Below are 18,804 nucleotides of genomic sequence, written 5' to 3'. Positions count from 1 at the left end.
GTCTTTTTCTCAAGTCTCCAGGCAGGTCAGGTCTAAATTTCAAAAGCCTGCTCCTTGTCCAACTCACTTTTATTTTAAAAAGTCCAAAGCGAAAGCAAAAACCTTGTTGAGCCGATCACATGACCAGACAGAGTGTCTCCTCTGTCATTCAAAAATGTTGCTCTTAGGTCAAAATCCCTTGCTATTTCCTTGAAATTGTCTGCTTGCCAGTTCTTCTGTACAGATCCAAATATTACAGCTATTTGCAGGTCAATGTCCACTGAGCAAAAAATCCTTTTCTCAGTTTTCTAGCCAGCAATGCCAGTGTCTCATGAACGAATAATTTAAAAAAAATTTTTAGAACAGAATTCTAACATTTTAGTACAAAAATAAAACCTCTTGTAACATCAAAAATATCTCATCTGTTATGCTGTGGAAAAGGTCATTTTCAAACATGTATAACCTTTCTAAAGTAGCTTGCTACTTCTAACCATAACACGTTCTAGCATGAGATGCTGCTCCAAGTTTGAGCGGAACTCATGAAAATCTCAAATCCACAATTTGCCCAATGTTGACAGCTCTGCTTTATGGTAGTTCCCAAGTTGATATGTCTGCTGCTCTTCCATTCACGTTTTTCATTAAGACTTTAAAACCATATCTGGCATTTATAGCCTCAGCCTATCTATTCACTGGACCATTTTGCAATCACCTTGTATTAGTAGGTTGATATTTAACGTGCATTTCCCGCCAAAAAGGAGCTGTATAATATATTAAATGTTTCTTTTTACTTCCTCCTCACCCCAAATATTATAGGAGTTTATGTTTTTAGTAATTCATAACAGAATCTATAACTCATTAAAAGTCTTGCATACGCATGCACTTCTGGTCTAACTATTACCTGATGACATAAAAGCATGATTTAAAAAATGATAATTGCTAACATGGACATTTTCAATGTTAACCATTGTAATTGCAATCATTTACAAGAACAGCTCCAGTCCCAGGTGCTGTTATTGGTTAGCACTGTGCAGCAAGCTTCAGTTTCTCAAAACTTAACTGACGTCACGCTTTTCCCTTATTTCCCACCAACCCCCCGCCCCCCCACAAGTCAAATAAGTTACTCAGATTTAATTTTTCAAGCTTAATGTTCTTCACAATTTCATAGAATTTCTTCCCCATTTTGGCCCTGTCTCTCTCTTTTCCTTCCCCCACCTTTTTTCTTCTTTCAGTCCTGTTTCTGCCACTGGCCCTTGCTCAAACAGCAACTCTTTCGTTCTTGAAACATTGTCAGGCTGAAGCACCACAAAGCCCTACTCTATTGTGAGCTTCATGGCCCACCTACACTCTCCGGGCACAACAGTTCACTACTGGTTCCATTCAGTCACCAGATTTACAGCCTGTTCTGCTTTTTGAACCAATTATTTTTGGCACTCTTGGCCTTTGACTCTTGTTCCGCAAGACCATCACTCGCCTAATCTGACTCCCCATTCAGCCAATTATTCTGTATCCCCACCTCTATTTCCTTCAGTCCACCCTGTCCCACTGCTTCTTGCTATCAAATGCCTGTCTCAGCACGTCCTTATCACAACTACCCCCTTCTTCCTGCTTTGTGCTCCAACCTGCCCCTGTCCTATGTTTCTATTACTACAACTCCTCCCAAATTCAGAATCTGGGATATTTAAAGTTAATCATTTTTTTTTTAAAAAAAGAATCTTTAGTAACTTCAGAGGCTTATGACCATTGGTACTGAATAAACCATTTTTGAGTCCATTTTGTTCTGCTCAAAAGGCACGACCAATGCTACGTTTCAGAATTTCAAACCAAGTTTGCACAGCGGGAAATTTTTTTAAATTATTCATTCATGAGACACTGGCATCGCTGGCTAGGACAGTATTAATTGCCCATGACAAGGTGGTGGTGAGCTGCCTTCTTGAACTGCTGCAGTCCTTGGGGTGTAGGTACACCCACAGTGCTGTTAGGAAGCGAGTTCCAGGATTTTGACCCAGCGACAGTGAAGGAATGGCAATATAGTTCCAAGTCAGGATGATGTGTCGCTTGGAGGGTAATTTGCAGGTGGTAGTGTACCCATGCAACTGCTGCCCTTGTCCTTCTAGGTGGTAGAGGTCATGGGTTTGGAAGGTGCTGTCAAAGGAGTCTTGGTGAGTTGCTGCAGTGCATCTTGTAGATGCTACACACTGCTGGAGGGAGTGAAAGTTTGTGGATGGGCTGCCAATCAAGCGGGCTGCTTTGTCCTGGACGGTGTCAAGCTTCTTGAGTGTTGTTGGAGCTGCACCCATCCAGGCAAGTGGACAGTATTCCATCACATCTGGCTTGTGCCTTGTAGGTGGTGGACAGGCTTTGGGGAGTCAGATAGTGCGTTACTCGCTGCAGAATTCTCAGCCTCTGACTTGCTCTTGTAGTCACAGTATTTATGCGGCTGGTCCAGTTCAGTTTGTAGTCAGTCAATGGTGACCCCCCCCTTTTCCACCCCCCCCCCCCCCCCAGTATGTTGATAGTGGGGGATTCAGCTATGGCAATGTCATTGAATGTCAAGGGGAGATAGCTAGATTCTCTCTTGTTTGAGATTGTCATTGCCCGGCACTTAAGTGGCAAGTAACATTTGTGCCACACATCAGCCCAAGCTTGGATGTTGTCCAGGTCTTGCTGCATATGGACATGGGCTGCTTCAATATCGGAGTTGCAAATGGTACTGAACATTGTGCAATCATCAGAGAACATCCCCACTTCTAACCTTAGGATTGAAGGTAGGTCATTGATAAAGCAGCTGAAGATGGTTGGGCCTCGGACACTACCCTGAGGAACTCCTCGGTGATGTCCTGGAGCTGAGATGATTGACCAACAACCACAACCATCTTCCTTTGTGCTAGGTATGACTCCAACCAGTGGAGAGTTTTCCCCTTCATTCCCATTGACTCGAGTTTTGTTAAGGACTCCTTGATGCCATACTCAGTCAAATGCTGCCTTTTTTTTTTTAAACTCTCTATCTAACCCCATGCTGTACCTGTCCTGGGAGTCAAATGCTGCCTTGATGTCAAGGGCAGTTACTTTCACCTCACCTCGAGTTCAGCTATTTTGTCCATGTTTGGACCAAGGCTGTAATGAGGTCAGGAGCTGAGTGGCCCTGGTGAAACCCAAACTGAGTGTCAGTGAGCAGGTTGTTGCTGAGCAAGTGCTGCTTGATAGCAGTGTCAACAACCCCTTCCATCACTTCGCTGACAGTTAGGAGTAGACTGAGAGAGCAGTAATTGGCCAGATCAGATTTGTCCCCCTTTTTGTGCACAGAACATAACTGGGCAATTTTCCTCATTGCTGGGTAGATGGCTTTAGGGTCACCACTAGACTAGCTTTTTAATGTGTTGTAATGTGTACTAAAAATGGTATTACGGAGCTAAACCTAGCTCTGAAGGACATTCAAGTTCATGATAAGCAAGGCTTGAACAGATCAGTTAGGTAGTCTAAATCAGTGTGCTTTAAACAAATGAAAGATAGCTAGACATTGCAGTCACTATTGGCACTCATTGTTGTTGCAACAGTTCATTTATTTGAACTTGGCAGGGGCTAAGGGTGGTAGTCAATTTGACTAAAACAAAAAAGGCTTTTTTGAAAAAAAAACAAAAAAAACTGCAAAAGCTAGAAGCAGTGAGACTGAAAAAAGCTGAGAAGGATAATATACTGGAGAAAGGAGTTAGAAAATTAGCTTCAATTAGCTCACAGAAGTGATATAGCATAGCATGTTTGATATATTATGCCAAGTTATATTGCTGGAACTAAGTATCTAATCAATTAAGCAGCATAATGATTCACATCATCTCATCAAGTGTGTGCTTGGTCTGCTTTTGGAGAGGGAGAAGATTCACATGAAAGATGGGGACATCCATTTCAGGTCAAAGGTGACTTGGTTAGACTCTCAGGTCACACTATTGCACTTGTAAATATAAGGCAATGAGAGTCAACTTGATAAGGATGCTCAGATGCTTACCAGAACAGCCAGTCAAGAAAGTATCAATAATAGGTTCAAATTTGCAACAACAATGCAGATGAGAAAACCTCCCCAGGTTTTAAAATTTCAAGGAGGATGAAAGATTGGGAAGATATTAGCATACTGCGTAGAATGCTTTTAAATACACAATGTTCTATGTGTGATGGAAGCCCATATGACTCACTCAACACCAACTTGATCAATAACTCCATTGTAACTTTTGCTACTTATACATCAATAGCTCAGACTTTGAAATTAGCAGACTGAAAACAGAGGATCTCCCACCAAAACTGGTTATAAAGGGACACATACATGAGTCACAACCATGAACCTCCATAGCTAAAATCAGTGAAGTTTAAAATTTTATTCCAATCTGAAAAACAAAATGAAGTGGCGAGGCTCCATCCCCCAGTGTACAACAAAAATAGCAATATGACGCATTGGATAATTTAACCATTTCTCACTGTTGTCGCCCCTTGTAAATTTGCAGCGGGGTAGGAAGGTCTCCAGAACGGCACCACCCCACGCCACCCCCCCCTCTCCACCCACCTCCTCCCACTCAATTTTACAATTCTCTCTATCCCCCCACCCCCAGCCCTCTTCTGCAAGGGGCATAAAATTCTGGCCAGAGCTACTCCTCTGATTCACCATGACCAATGTCACAGGGCATCTACTAGCATATCAAAAACAATAATTGCAGTCAATAAAACAGAAGCAGATCCTACCTTGACTTGAAGGTTGATTATTTGATTCCACTCAGGGTTTGCATTTTTTTCTATTATCTTTGTACAAAGCTACAACAGAACAAAGTGTCAGTGTTACACATGCAGGGAAATGGGGAGCAAGCTAGAATTCTACGCTGAATTCACAGGGAATGGACACAACCAGATTCTCACCTTTTTCCCAGCAAAACCAACTTCCACATAAGGGTCCACAAGGTTTTTCTTATCAGACCCTGCTCCAAATAATGACTTAACAGTTTCTGCAAAGGCATCGTCCACTAAAATGGAAAACAAAAGGAACACGAGAACATTAGTTTGATCACAACTTGGTTGTTAATGTTTCATCAGTGCATTAAACTCAACTGTTAAAGAAAGCCAGAAATAATTTTAATTGATAAACTCAAATCTAAAACATGAGACAGCTTAAATACCAGACACAATCTAGTTTAAATGCAGTGGACCTTTATTCAACACAGTTACACCTCCCAAAGCACATCTCAGAGTTCATATGACCAAACTGGAGTAAGAGAGGAGTTGGGGAAAGGGGTCAAAATCAGTATTGACAAGGATAAAGTGAGACATAGCAAGGCAGAGGACTTGGGGAAGAGAACTGTTGAAGGTAGGTGCAAGATGGCTGAAGGCGCTACTGCCCAGAGTAAAGTGGGGAAAGGAGAACACAGGCACTAAACCAGAATTGGCAGAAAATGTGAACAGTGCAGCTCTGTACGAGTTGAAGCTTATGGGGAGGTCGTGCTCAGGAGGATGTTGAGCATTGGAAGAAGTTGAACCTGGCTCAACATTTCACCAGTGACTGGGGTAAGGCAGAATGGGTGATATTTTGGGAGATGGAAGGAGATGATTTAAGGTTCAGCTCAGGACTGAAGAAAGTACCATGGCTCTGCGCCATGGGGTGACAAGGTTAACAAATTGAAAATGGGCTAGGACTGGGGCCGAGGGTGCAATATTTCTGGCAACAAAAAAAGAATAGTTTTTGTTTTAACATTAAGCTGAAAACTGTGGCTCATCCAAACTGCACGCCCATCAAACAGCTGGATAGCACAACTGCAGTCAGGGAACCAGGGGGAAAGTTGGGCATCAGCTGACCCTATGCCTACAGATGATATCATCAAGCAGCAGCATACAGATGAGTAATAGGAAGGATCCAACAATGGGACCCTGGTGTACACAGCAAGCATGGGACGTCTCATTGCAAGAAACGGGCTGTTAACACTGGGACAAAGAAAAATTGAGCTATAGGAAGCCAGTGCCAGAGTAAAGCATAAAGGATGGCCTATTTGAATAAAAAAAGGTCAGGGCTGGGAAGAAAAAGAAATGTCTAAGGAGAAGGTGGCTGCTGACAATATCAAGGGTGATCAGCATTAGGCGTGGAGTACTTGAACGCTCAAAAATTGAGATGGAGCATGAAAGGGACAAGGGCAAGAAAGCAGTTGGTTGGTCTGCCAGAGCTGATGTTTAGTATGGCTGTCATGGACAATTATGGAGCAGGAACAAAGTAAGGCAGCCAAGCAGATAACATTTTGCACACTACAAAATCCATAAGATGTTTGCAACTTCTGTCAGGTGAAAGGACCAATGGCACTGAGGAGATATGAGGCATTTGTATACCAAAGCCCATAGCCCTCAGATTTGAAGATAAGGCAGGCATTACATTGCTGGAAAATTGTAGGAGTGAAAGAACCCAATCAAATGCTTGGGAAATAGGTACGTATTGCGCATGTACACAACAGTCACAAAACTGGGGTGATTGTTGCGGGGGGGCGCGCGGGAAAGAGAGGGGGTTGGAAGGACAATTGTTTGAAAAATTATTTGTTTCAACATTCTACTCAAATATTTAGGACCAGAAATATTGTTGAAAAATATTATGTCTCACTTAAGAGTTTATTCTACTCTGGCCCAAAGTTTCAATCCTACTTTCTTGCTCACCCCCTACTTGGTTTTCAGTGGCTATTTAATGTTGGGGTTTGGTTTCACAGATAGAAGCTACACTCTAGCATCTTGTTCAAGTGTCAGTTCTTCACTAAATCAGTATTTTGCCTCAGTTTTCACAGTGGAGGACACTAGTATCATCCCAACAGTAACAAGTAATGTGGAGGTTATAGAAAAAGAGAGGAACTCAGAACAGTCATCATCACTAGGGAAAAAATATGGAACAAACTATTAGGGTTGAAGGCAGACAAGTCCCCAGGGCCTAATGGCCGACATCCTAGGGTCTTAAAGGAAGTGGCAGCAGAGATAGTGGATCCAATGGTTATAATATTCCAAAATTCCCTGGATGCGGGAAAGGTTCCAGTGGATTGGAAAAATGCTAATACAATGCCCTTATTCAAAAAGGGAGGGAGGCAGTAAGTAGGAAACTATAGACCAGTTAGTTTAACATCTGTCATTGGGAAATTGTTAGAATCCATTATTAAGGAAGTAATAACAGGACATTTAGAAAGTCAAAATGCAATCCATCAGAGTCAGCATGGTTTTATGAAGGGTTAATAGTGTTTGACTAATTTGCTAGAGTTCTTCAAAGAGGTAACAAGTAAAGTGGATAATGGGGATCCTGCAGATGTAGTATATCTGGACTTCCAGAAGGCATTTGATAAGGTTCCGCACAAAATGTTAATACACAAGGCAAGATCACGTGGGGTTAGGGGCAATTTATTATCTTGGATAGAGGATTGGCTAACCAACAGAAAAGAGAGAGTCGGGATAAATGGGTCTTTTTTCGGATTGGCAAGATGTAACTAGTGGGGTGCCACAGGGTTCGGTCCCCAGGCTCCAACTATTTACAACCTATATTAATGACTTGGATGCAGGCATAGAAAGGTACTATAGCCAAATTTGCAGATGACACTAAAATAGGTGGGATAGTAAGTTGCAATAAAGAAATTTACCAATGGATATGGATAGGTTAGGTGAACGGGCCAAAATTTGGCAGATGAAGTTTAACGTGGATAAGTGTGAGGTTATCCATTTTGGTCGGAAGAATAGAAAGGCAAATTATCTAAATGGAGAGAAACCTCAGAGTGCTTCGGTGCAGAGGGATCTGGGTGTCTTGGTGCATGAATCGCAGAAAACTAGTATGCAGGTGCAGCAGGCAATAAGGAAGACAAATGGAATTTTGGCATTTATTGCTAGAGGGAGAGAGTATAAAAGTAGGGAAGTGTTGCTGCAACTGTACAAGGCATTAGTGAGACTGCACCTAGAGTATTATGTACAGTTTTGGTCCCCTTACTTGAGGAAGGATGTAGTTGAATTGGAGGCAGTTCAGAGGAGGTTCATTAGATTGATTCCAGGGATGAGGGGTTTGTCTTAGAGTGATACAGCACCGAAACAGGCCCTTCGGCCCACCAAGTCTGCGCCAACTATTAACCGCCCATTTATACTAATCCTACATTAATCCCATTTCCCATCACCTTCCCTCAATTCTCCTACCACCTACCTACACTAGGGGCAATTTACAATGGCCAATCTACCCATCAACGTGCAGGTCTTTGGCTGTGGGAGGAAACCGTAGCACCTGGAGGAAACCCACGCGGTCACAGGGAGAACTTGCAAACTCCACACAGGCAGTATCCAGAACTGAACCCAGGTCGCTGGAGCTGTGAAGCTGCGGTGCTAACCACTGCGCCACACTTCAATTAGTAACCTGGAATGCAAGCCATCCAGAGCAGGTGACCTATCCACTCTAAGCATAGCCAGCCTCTCCAATACATTCCGCCTCTCAATTTTCACCATTATGAAGAGAGATTGAGTTGTTCAGGCCTTTACTCTCTGGAGTTTAGAAGAACGAGAGGAGATCTAATTGAGGTATATATGATTAAGGGGATTGACAAAGTAGACGTGGAGGGGATGTTTCCTCTTGTGGAGCAATCTAGAACAAGAGGTCACAGTTTTAGGAAAAGGGGTAGCAGATTTAAAAGAGATGAAGAGAAAGTACTTCTCTCAAAGTGTCGGGAGTCCATGAAATTCACTACCCCAGAGTGCGGTGGATCCTGGGACATTGAGTAAATTGGAGGAGGAGATAGACAGATTTTTAATTAGTAATGGGTTGAAGGGTTATGGAGAACGGGCAGGAAAGTGGATTTGAGGCAGAGATGAGATCAGCGATGATTGCATTGAATGGCGGAGCAGGCTCGAGGGGCTGAATTGCCTACTCCTGCTCCTAGTTCTTATGTTCACATGAGCATGGTCAACACCTGGTCAACTGTGGATGAAGTTAAGTTCAATAATATCCTCAGCTTATTGTCATGACTATGTGTGGGCTTGAGTATTAGAGACTATATGGTACTTGGAAGGGAAACAAAGGAACTCTGTTTTGGGGAAAAGACCTGACCTGGGGGCTGTTGCAAGGTCAGATAAGCAGTGAGAACAGTAAGCAAGAACTCTACAGAAGTCTTCAATAAAAGCTTGTTAAATCCTTGAAGTTAAACTATGACTTTGTGAGATTTTTCAGCCCGAGATGTGTGACACCTAAGTCTGCACACGTGTACTTTCATCAGGAGCAAGTGTATAGCAACAGGATGTTCAAATCTGGATGATCTGTCAGCTACTGATGAAATAACAGGAAGCAACTGGACCACAGGAGAACTCTAGACGGATTACAGAAAAAGGTTGGAATCAACAGCTATTTTATAACCACCGCACGAGACAAGGAGCGGAAAAAGATACCAAGTTAGATTTCACCCCTCCCCCACACCATTGAACCTCGGTGTGGCCTACCCAACTCGACATAGATCCACTACCCTGAATCTACAGGATGACTTCTGTCAATTTGAGAAACTTGGGACACTGAAAGCTATTAAATCTGTTAATCAACCCCATCAAATGGTTATTTGTTTGACTCCCCAACTACATGAAATGAACTGGAGACAAAAGCAGATCGCTGAAGACAAGATACTACAGCTTAAGTAGGATCTTGCTTGTTGTATTTAAAAAAAAAAATTTACTTGGTAAAATTACCATATTCCTCTCTTCAACCAGAAATGCAACTTACTCTGTGGAATATCCTCTGCTCTGTAAACTTTCAAAAGGAATGTCACCCATCGAAGTGTGAGGCCTGCAGGGAGTAGCAGGTTGCTTTCAACATCGTCATATTCTTCATTCACCTCTTTTTTTTCAACCTATTGAACATAGACATTTGTAAAAAGCTGGTGCATTAATAATCAGATAATGGCTGAAGTGAAGCACATTACTTTGCTGTTCCTGCCTCTCACCAACCTCTTAAAACTATCCCATCACAGGAGGAGCTTTGCCAAGAGATAACCCACTGTGATACTGACATCGCCATTGCTCCCGAGTATTCAATGATGGTTTAGGTGCAGTTCAGAGCCTGCTTTCCCTGTAGCCATTGCATATTACTTTTGCCACAAATCCACCTTGCAGCTTTATGTTTGGCCCATCAGATCGAGTCACAGAACAAGGACCAGAATGCACAAGGTTGAGGGCTGTGTCCAGACTGAAGTTGTCCTAATGAATGACAATCAGGTATTGATATGAAACAATTGGGACAGATTCTCCCACTAACATCTTTGAGATTCCTTCTCAAAAAGTGTGAAAAGATTTAATGCTGCACTTTCCAAAGACAATGAGACACCAGGCTAGGGCCTGGGAAATGAAACCACATCACATTATCTCACTTGACGCTTTCTGCAATCATTGAGCGCTGCTGGATGCCATGGGCGGCGCAGTGGTTAACACCGCAGCCTCACAGCTCCAGCGACCCGGGTTCAGTTCTGGGTACTGCCTGTGTGGAGTTTGCATGTTCTCCGTGACTGCGTGGGTTTCCGTCCGGTGCTCCGGTTTCCTCCCACAGCCAAAGACTTGCAGGTTGATAGGTAAATTGGCCATTGTAAAATTGCCCCTAGTGTAGGTAGGTGGTAAGAGAATGGTGGGGATGTGGTAGGGAATATGGGAATATGTAGGATTAGTATAAATGGGTGGTTGTTGGCTGGCACAGACTTGGTGGGCCAAAGGGCCTGTTTCAGTGCTGTATCTCTATAAAAAAAAAAAACTGTTCTGCAGCATAACACTTTTGAAGTCTACTTTTGATTTGAATCGGCCACTTACATTAGTGGTGCCCTCCTTTCAGGGAACAATTGTAGTGACATTTGGCTTATTGCCACTTGATTGGGTGTGGGACAATCAAGATTGTTCTTCATTCCACACTTGGAGATACCCAACAGCAAATCGCACTGATTATCCTATTATTCAATCTGGTAAATGCAGCACACCAGATTGAGAGGCAAGTGGAACATTACAATATTAAGCAAGAATGAGTCCTGCAGTTCTTCCACATACATCCGAAAAGACATTCCATGACCAGCCTTTCTAAAGCTATTTAGCATATCAGGGATTTGAAGTTTTATTCACTTTTTGCAAACATTCATCTTTAAATACATCCCTATATGCAATATACCAAATAGGAATTCAGTAATCAGAGTCACTAGCTGGAAGCATTCAAAAACCATCACTACAATCAATTACTATAAAATAATTCTAACGTTAACCCTCCACATGCATAGGATGTCTCTGTATTGACATCCCTTTTATGTTGCATAAACACGTTATTTTGTAGTTGGAGCTTCCGCCTCCACTGCCTGCACCCGACGTCCCAAAAGGAACATTTCAGCAAGATATTAAGAAAATGTCACTTTTCAGTTTTGATTTCAAGCAATAGAGAACATGAAAAAAAAAACAAACTACGTCTGATTTTCCCAATTCTCTCTGCCCTCATCACAACCCAATAATGCCTTTCAAGATACTCAATACTGATGCTTTAAAAGTTACTGTTTGCATTATAATGAATGCAAATATCAGGTGATCCTAAACATTGCATGCATTTCCACACTGGCATACAGATGCAACTGAAACATTTATACAGCAAGGGCATATGATACATAAATCCTGGGGATAACCCTTATTAATGCTTCAAGTATGAATTCATACACATTCCACAAAAATTTTTTTACCGGCGGTTCATCTCCTGTTGCCAAGACAAACAAGCTGACTTTCATGTATCCCTTGGATCCTGCACTCGTGTCTTCAGGATCATGAAGCAGGAGCCATTTCCTTAGAATAGCATGTCCTGTGGGGTAGTGAAACACTCAGCATAAATGGAGTTATCCAAAATCAGTCACACTAAACTGCCTGACAATAGGAACTTATAGCAGAAGATGCATTTGGTTATGTTCAGTCGTGTGGGGACCATTTACCATCATGTATCTTCTGGCCCATTTTGAATTTAACCTTTTCATCACCACAACCAGGTCACAAGATGGGGATCTGGCCCAGGTGGACTGGGTCAAAGATTGATATGTAAATAAGCAATGGAAGGCCTTCAAAGGGGAGATGGTTATTGTACAGACTGAAGATATTCCCATGGAAAGGAATAGTATCCAAAGCTGGAGCTCCCTGGATGGCTAAAGATATAGTGATTAAAATGAAACAGAAAAAAAGACTTTGATCAACATCAGGTCCACAATTCAGTGGAGAAGAAAGCTGAAAGCAAAAAAGTGCAGAGAAAAACAGAAAATGAGACAGCGTGTATGAAAATAATTCAGCAGATAACAAAAGTAAGCCCAAAATTCATTTATAAACATATAAATAGTCATCAAAGGAAGGGTGAGGCCGATTAGGGACCAAAGAAAATAGATCTTCTAGTGGAGGCAGAGGGCATGGCTGAGGTACTAACAGGTTAAGTGGAAGTACTTCAAAGTTTGGCAGTTCTCAAAGTAAAAATGCCACCCGGTCCAGCTGGGACATGTACTGGATTGTTGAGGGAAGAGAGAGAATTGCAGAGGCTGTGGCCTCAATTTTCCAGTGGTCCTTACAGATGGGTGTGATGCCAGAGGCCTGCAGGATTTCAAATATTGCACACCTGTTCAAAAAGAGATAAACCCCATACTTTCAGGCCAAACATTGCGAGTGGGGACCAAACTAAATAGCATTGAGAAAAATATGGCAAAATCAGCACTGATTTGTTAAAGGCAAATTGCGTTTGACTAACAAGTACTTGCTGGAGAGGGCTGATGAGGTAATACAATTGATATTGTGTATCTGGATTTTCATAAGGCATTTGATAAAGTACCACATAAGACAACTAACAAAATTGAAGCCCATGGGATTAAAAGGGGCAGTGACTACATGGGTACAACATTGGCCTAGGGACAGAAAGCACAGTTAGTGGTGAGCAGTTGTTTTTCAAGTTGGAGGGATGTGTGCAGTGGTGTACCCCAAGGGTCAGTATTGGAACCACTGCTCCTCGAGTATATTAAAAAGGACCTGGACTTGGGTATAAAAGACAATTTCAAAGTTGGCAATGCAAGTATAGTAAACTGTGAGGAGAACAGTGACAGACTTTGACAGTGAAGGACAAAGAAAGACTGGTGTAACAGCCAAACAAATGGCACATGAAATTTAATGCAGAAGTGTGAAGTGATTCAAGTTGGTAGGAAGAATTACAAGAGGCAATATAAAACTAACTGGTATAATATTAAAGGGGATGCAGAAATAGAGACCGGAGGGTGTTCATACAGAAGTCTTTGAGTGACACAACAAGTTCAGAAGGCTGTTAAAAAGGCAAAAGGCATACAATACAGGATCCTTGGCTTTACAGGCAGAGAATAAAAGCAAAGAAGTTATGCTGAACTTTTATAAAAGGCCCCAGCTGGAGTATTGTGGTCAATTCTGAGCACCATACTTTAGGAAGGATGTCAAGGCCTTGAAGAGGTTGCAGAGATTTACTAGAATGTACCAAGGATGAAAATTTCAGTTATATGGAAAGACTAGAGAAATTGGGCAGGAGTGGGGGCAGTGTTGTTCTTAGAGCAGAAATAGTTAAAGGGGAGATTTGATAGAGGTCTTCAAAATCATGAGGAGTTTTGATAGTTTCTCCTTATGTTTCCAATGGCAACCAAAGGATACAGATCTAAATCAATTGGCAAAAGAACTAAAGCAACATGAGGAAACTATTTTTAAAAAATACCAAGCAGTTATGACCTGCAATGCACTAAAAGGTGGTGGAAATAGATTCAAAGTAGATTGACTAACAACTTTCAAAAGGAAACTGGATAAATACTTGAAGGGGAATGAAATTGCAGAGCTATGGGTAAAGAGCAGGCGAGTGGAATTTCCACAGGCACGATGAGTTGAATTACCCCCTCCTGCACTGCTCACTGTATGATTGCAAAAAAAAAAAATCTGGAGCCACTGGCATCCCTCAAAATCTTGAAGTTGTAAAAGGTGGGTAGGTTCCTCACTGCCTCAATAACTAAAGGCCTCCAATTGCACAGCAACAGAAAACAGAATCTCTCACTTTTGGTTAAAACATGATAGAGAAAGGCCCCTTTGAAAATTATTTAAAAAGGGATTGTTACACGGTAGAAAATGCCCCCAAACACCTCACTGTCTTTGTAGCTTTTGCTTTGATGAATAAATTTTGCATTAAGAAATGTTCCTACTGGTAATCCACAAGGTTTTTGTAAAGTGGAACCTGTATTGATTACTGGCAGACAGCCAGCTACTTGTCCAGAATGGCCATGCACTTCTGTATCTCTTAATCCATCACAGTATATTATGGGCGCTAAATTCTGCCTAGATACGACAACCTGAATCCTAGCTATCCTCGGAATCACAAGCCAGGGAGCGTGTGCAACCCCAGTGGAAAAAAGGACAGCTCCCTGGACTGGCAGCCAGAACCTACACTGTTCATTTAGAGAGTGACCCAACATTGAACCTTGGGCCAGGTTCAGTATTTTTCTGGCTGGAGGAGATCTTAGTTAAAGTGGCCACTTGTGACTTATTGGCAATTTAGTCAGCCCTGTGGGAGACGAAGACAGCTCCCATTATAAATGAAGCTCACAGCTACATCTTTGGCACAGGGTTTTCAGTCACAAGTTAGCCATGCATCTAAAAGGATGGTCTTGTACCAAAAACACACAGCAAGCTGTGCCCATCATGCATTGAATCATTGGCCTGTTGTATCCTTCAAATTTAGTGCAAAAGTTAAATTTTTAAAAATTCCATCTAGTCAATCTAAATCCTCATTTCATTCCCTCACCCAAACACACCAATCACCCTCTAGTACCTATCCAATTGGCCATTAATCTTGCATGAAGTCAAGTTTCAGCAGAGTCCTGACCAATACTCTCTAATTTCCCTTCGCTGTGAACAGCCTATTTGTTGCACTGCGTGGTCCCTTTAAGAATGCCAAGTGGCTGCACATGCACACATCTTAAATGGAACACTGCTCGAGTGCAGCCCATTTATTCCCTGCGTGGTGCATTCCTGAATGCTACACAGCTTTGCACCTGCAGAGCTTAGCAGGAACATCGGCCCTAAACAGTTTAATCATGCTATTCAATCACAAGGGGCACCACAGTTGAGCCCAGCCAGTGTCCACGCATGCATATTTCCGGCAGGAATTACTGGACAGCAAATAGAGTTGAAAGCATGGATTCTTTTTTCCTCCCTATTTCAGGAAGAATGATTATACAGCCCTTACCAACAATAAATCAGCTAAAACAGAGATTGGGGCTTGGTCTTCTCACTCTGTACAGTGCCCATTAACTGGATAAATTCACTAGGGGTACCATGTTCTCTTTTGCTGCTGATATTCAACAGACTTCTCTTGAAGGAAAAAAAAGCAAGAGGAAACAGGAATGACATCACCGAAGCAGGAGGATGGAACATTACACACAAGCAATGGGATGATGTAACCACAAAAAAAAAAAAAAAAAAAAAAAAAACTTACAGTAGCAGCACACTAAGCCTCAATAGGAAAGGGGCCAGACATAAATAGAATAACTTTTCCTACAAATGTCTAGCAGTTCTGGGAAGGAGCAAGAAAGCATATTTTCCCCACAAAATTTTTAAAAATGATGCTACTCACCAGGTTCATCATACACATAGCCAATGTCCAGCTGAAAAACAAATAAAATGGTTAATTTTAAATCAAGTCTGACAAGCTCAAATCAGACAGCACTTGGAAAATGGTAATGGGTTATTATCTGGGAATTGTGAAGACTGCAGTAGCTGCCAATCTAACCTTTTGTGTAGGATTAAAAACAAGCAATGCTGGAAATACTCAGCAGGTCTGGCAGCATCTGTGGAGAGAGATGACCTGAAACGTTAACTCTGCTTCTCTCTCCACAGATGTTGCCAGACCTGCTGACTATTTCCAGCATTTCCTGTTTTTAATTTCAGATTTTCATGTAGGGTTACCTTACTCATTTTAAATATTCACCATGAAGTAGGTTAGCACACTTTTCTTTCAGTGGTGGGAAGAGAGCTGCCTTATTAAAGCACTGGTAGAATACCAGAGACAGGAGTTGGTAGTAGTTTGCGACTGCTTTAAGACAAAACTGGCCAGAATTTAGCAGTGACCGTTAGAAATGCTATTAAAATTAATGAATGATGTAGCTCAGAACAGTCTGAAACCTTGGAGCTCCTAGCATTTAGAAGCAGCTTCAACTGTCCCTTCACCCTAATAACTAGTTGTCAGAACACTCAAACTGCCCTACACTCAAATTTATTAAATGTACAAAAGAAAAGGCAGAATATAGTTGAAGTTGATGATGGGGGATTCAGCAACGGTAATGCCATTTAATGTCAAGGGGAGATGGTTAGATTCTCTCTTGTTGGAGATGATCATTGCCAGGCACTTGTGTAGAAAGTTACGTTCGTGCCACACAAGTGCCAGGCAATGACCATCTCCAACAAGAGAGAATCTAACCATCTCCCCTTGACATTAAATGGCTTCACCATCGCCAAATCCCCCCCACTAACAACATCCTGAGAGTTACCACTGACTAGAAATTGAACTGGACCAGGTCAGAGGCTGGGAATTCTGCAGTGCTTAACTCACAACTGGACTCCTCAAAGCCTGTCCACCATCTACAAGGCACAAGTCAGGAATATGATGGAATACTCTCCACTTGCCTGGATGAGTACAGTTCCAACACACACAAGAAGCTCAATACCATCCAGGACAAAGCAGCCTGCTTGATTGCCACCCCATCCACGACCTTCAACATTCACTCCCTCCATCACTGACACAAGTGGCAGCAGTGTGTACCATCTACACGAAAGCTCCTTCAGCAGCACCTTCCAAACCCACGACCTCTACCACCTAGAAGGACAAGGGCAGCAGTTGCATGGGAACACCACCACCTGCAAGTTTCCCTCCAAGTGACACATCATCCTGACTTGGAACTATAAGCACCATTCCTTCACTATCGCTGGGTCAAAGTCCTGGAGCTCCCTTCCCAACAGCACTGTGGGTGTACCTACGCCACATGAACTGCAACGGTTCAAGAAGGTGGCTCACCACCACTTTCTCAAGGATAATTAGGGATGGGCAATAAATGCTGGCCTAGCCAGCGAAGCCCACGTTCAGTGAAAGAATAGAAGTTCATGAAATGAACTTTTAATCAAACTCCTAATTCCAAACAGGATTAAAAGTCTGAGGAGGAAACAAAGCATATGGACTGGACATAAATCTACACCCCCTTTCCCTGCAAAATATGGTTTTCCATTATTTATCTCAACCAGCAGCTGGAGCTGAAACAGAAGATACTTGCATGTACAGCAATGCTCAGATTTCCTCCTCCAGTTCTCTTGCAGTTGTGAAGTAGGCCAGGGGTGGGGGAGGGCAGTGGTGCTGTAGGGAACTACTCTGCAATAGAGGAGCCATCAGGTGCAGTAGCAGCTATACTTTTTCCCCTGACCATTACCTAGTGAAGCTACCTGCATTGACCACTTTCAAGTCACCCATTGTCCCATATGTAAAGTTTGTTGCAACATCCAACAAATCAGGAATAGGAGAATAAAAACCAGAGGCTTCTTAGAATGGTTAAAGTTAAAAGTAGTTGTACTGATTGAGTTATGAAACGCTCAGATCGATGTAACATTAATAGTTAGACCATTAAGAAAGTGGTTTTAAAAACTTACCTTGAATTCTCCCATTAAGGAGTCTGATCGCAGTGAAAATGAATTGTATACCTAGGGAGAAAGCAATAAATTAAACTGGTCTCAGAAGTTCCCTCACAAAGAAGAGTTGCAATTTATTGCGACACTGATAGAAACTTACCCTGATTAGGATTGATTCATCAAAAAGCTCTTCTGGTGAACGAACTACATTATAGAAGAAAATCTGATAACAGCAAAACACCATTGGTTAATAATGGAACATGCACAGAAATATACTTAAGAATAAATGCTACAGTATGCTCGACAACTAAAGGGACGATTCCACAATCCTACACTCCCAATAGGGAGATGCAATGGCACGAGAGTCAGACAAAGTGAAATCGTCCCTCAAGACTCATTCCAGTTGAATTACCATGACTAAAAATCCCCTTATACAGCCACAACATACTGAAATATACAAAGTAGACATGGACAAAACTCTGTCCCCCCAAATCTTTGAAGGGATTTCAGTCCTCCATTTAGATAATGCAGTCTTGTGCATGTTCTTGCTATAGCTGATGACATCTTTGAGCTGGTTTTAGTTGTATTGTGTCAGAAACTGAACTGAATCACAGTTATGTATGTATATGGAGTGTGCGTCAACCACCATTTTGCATGCACAAAGTCAATTTATGCAGCTATATCTTTGGCTAAGGTGATCAATTACGCTTCTTCCAATCTTTTTCTCTCCCACCCATCTACCCCAATACTAATATTGCAGAAATAGTACCACCCTGCAGTCAACAGGTATTTAGGACTCATTATAATCAGGATATTTATTTCATTAGGAGCGGAGGTGTCAATTAGGGGGTGAAAGGGGGGGGGAAGAAAAAAAAAAAGAAAGTGATTTTGGAAAGCCTGAAAAATAGGCCTCTATGGAAAGACTGGAGACTGGTGATAAGAAAGCCTCTCGATCATCAAGGACTAAGCATAAATCCTCCACAACACAACCGGAGAACGACTTGACAGAACTGATGTTACTTCACTCTCTCCCCAATACTACAACAAGTCGGACTATTGTTGGTTCCTTCGGAAATATGACACTATGGCAAGAAAGGAAAATGCATCTATATTCAGGAGGTTTCCATGTCAGTATGGTTACCGATACTTTCTTTCTAAATAAAA

The 18,804-nt window shown here is 42.1% G+C and overlaps 1 protein-coding gene across 1 annotated transcript in view; it reads right to left on the bottom strand.

Annotated features, from left to right (window-relative positions):
- Positions 1–18,804, bottom strand: part of LOC137380583 (myoferlin-like) — a 270,863-nt gene that overhangs the window by 187,582 nt on the left and 64,477 nt on the right. The window contains exons 8-14 of the mRNA XM_068052623.1: positions 17,801–17,863; positions 17,662–17,712; positions 15,602–15,632; positions 11,682–11,797; positions 9,707–9,833; positions 4,876–4,979; positions 4,705–4,773 (exon numbers count right to left, since the gene is read on the bottom strand). Of these exons, the coding sequence (XP_067908724.1) occupies positions 4,705–4,773; positions 4,876–4,979; positions 9,707–9,833; positions 11,682–11,797; positions 15,602–15,632; positions 17,662–17,712; positions 17,801–17,863 (561 nt within the window). The remainder of the gene's footprint in view (positions 1–4,704; positions 4,774–4,875; positions 4,980–9,706; positions 9,834–11,681; positions 11,798–15,601; positions 15,633–17,661; positions 17,713–17,800; positions 17,864–18,804) is intronic.

The sequence above is a fragment of the Heterodontus francisci genome, chromosome 20, assembly GCF_036365525.1.
Source record: "Heterodontus francisci isolate sHetFra1 chromosome 20, sHetFra1.hap1, whole genome shotgun sequence".
NCBI classification, from domain to species: Eukaryota; Metazoa; Chordata; class Chondrichthyes; order Heterodontiformes; family Heterodontidae; genus Heterodontus; species Heterodontus francisci.
The sequence above is the reverse complement of the archived record's forward strand: the minus strand, read 5'-3'. Positions and strand labels throughout refer to the sequence as shown.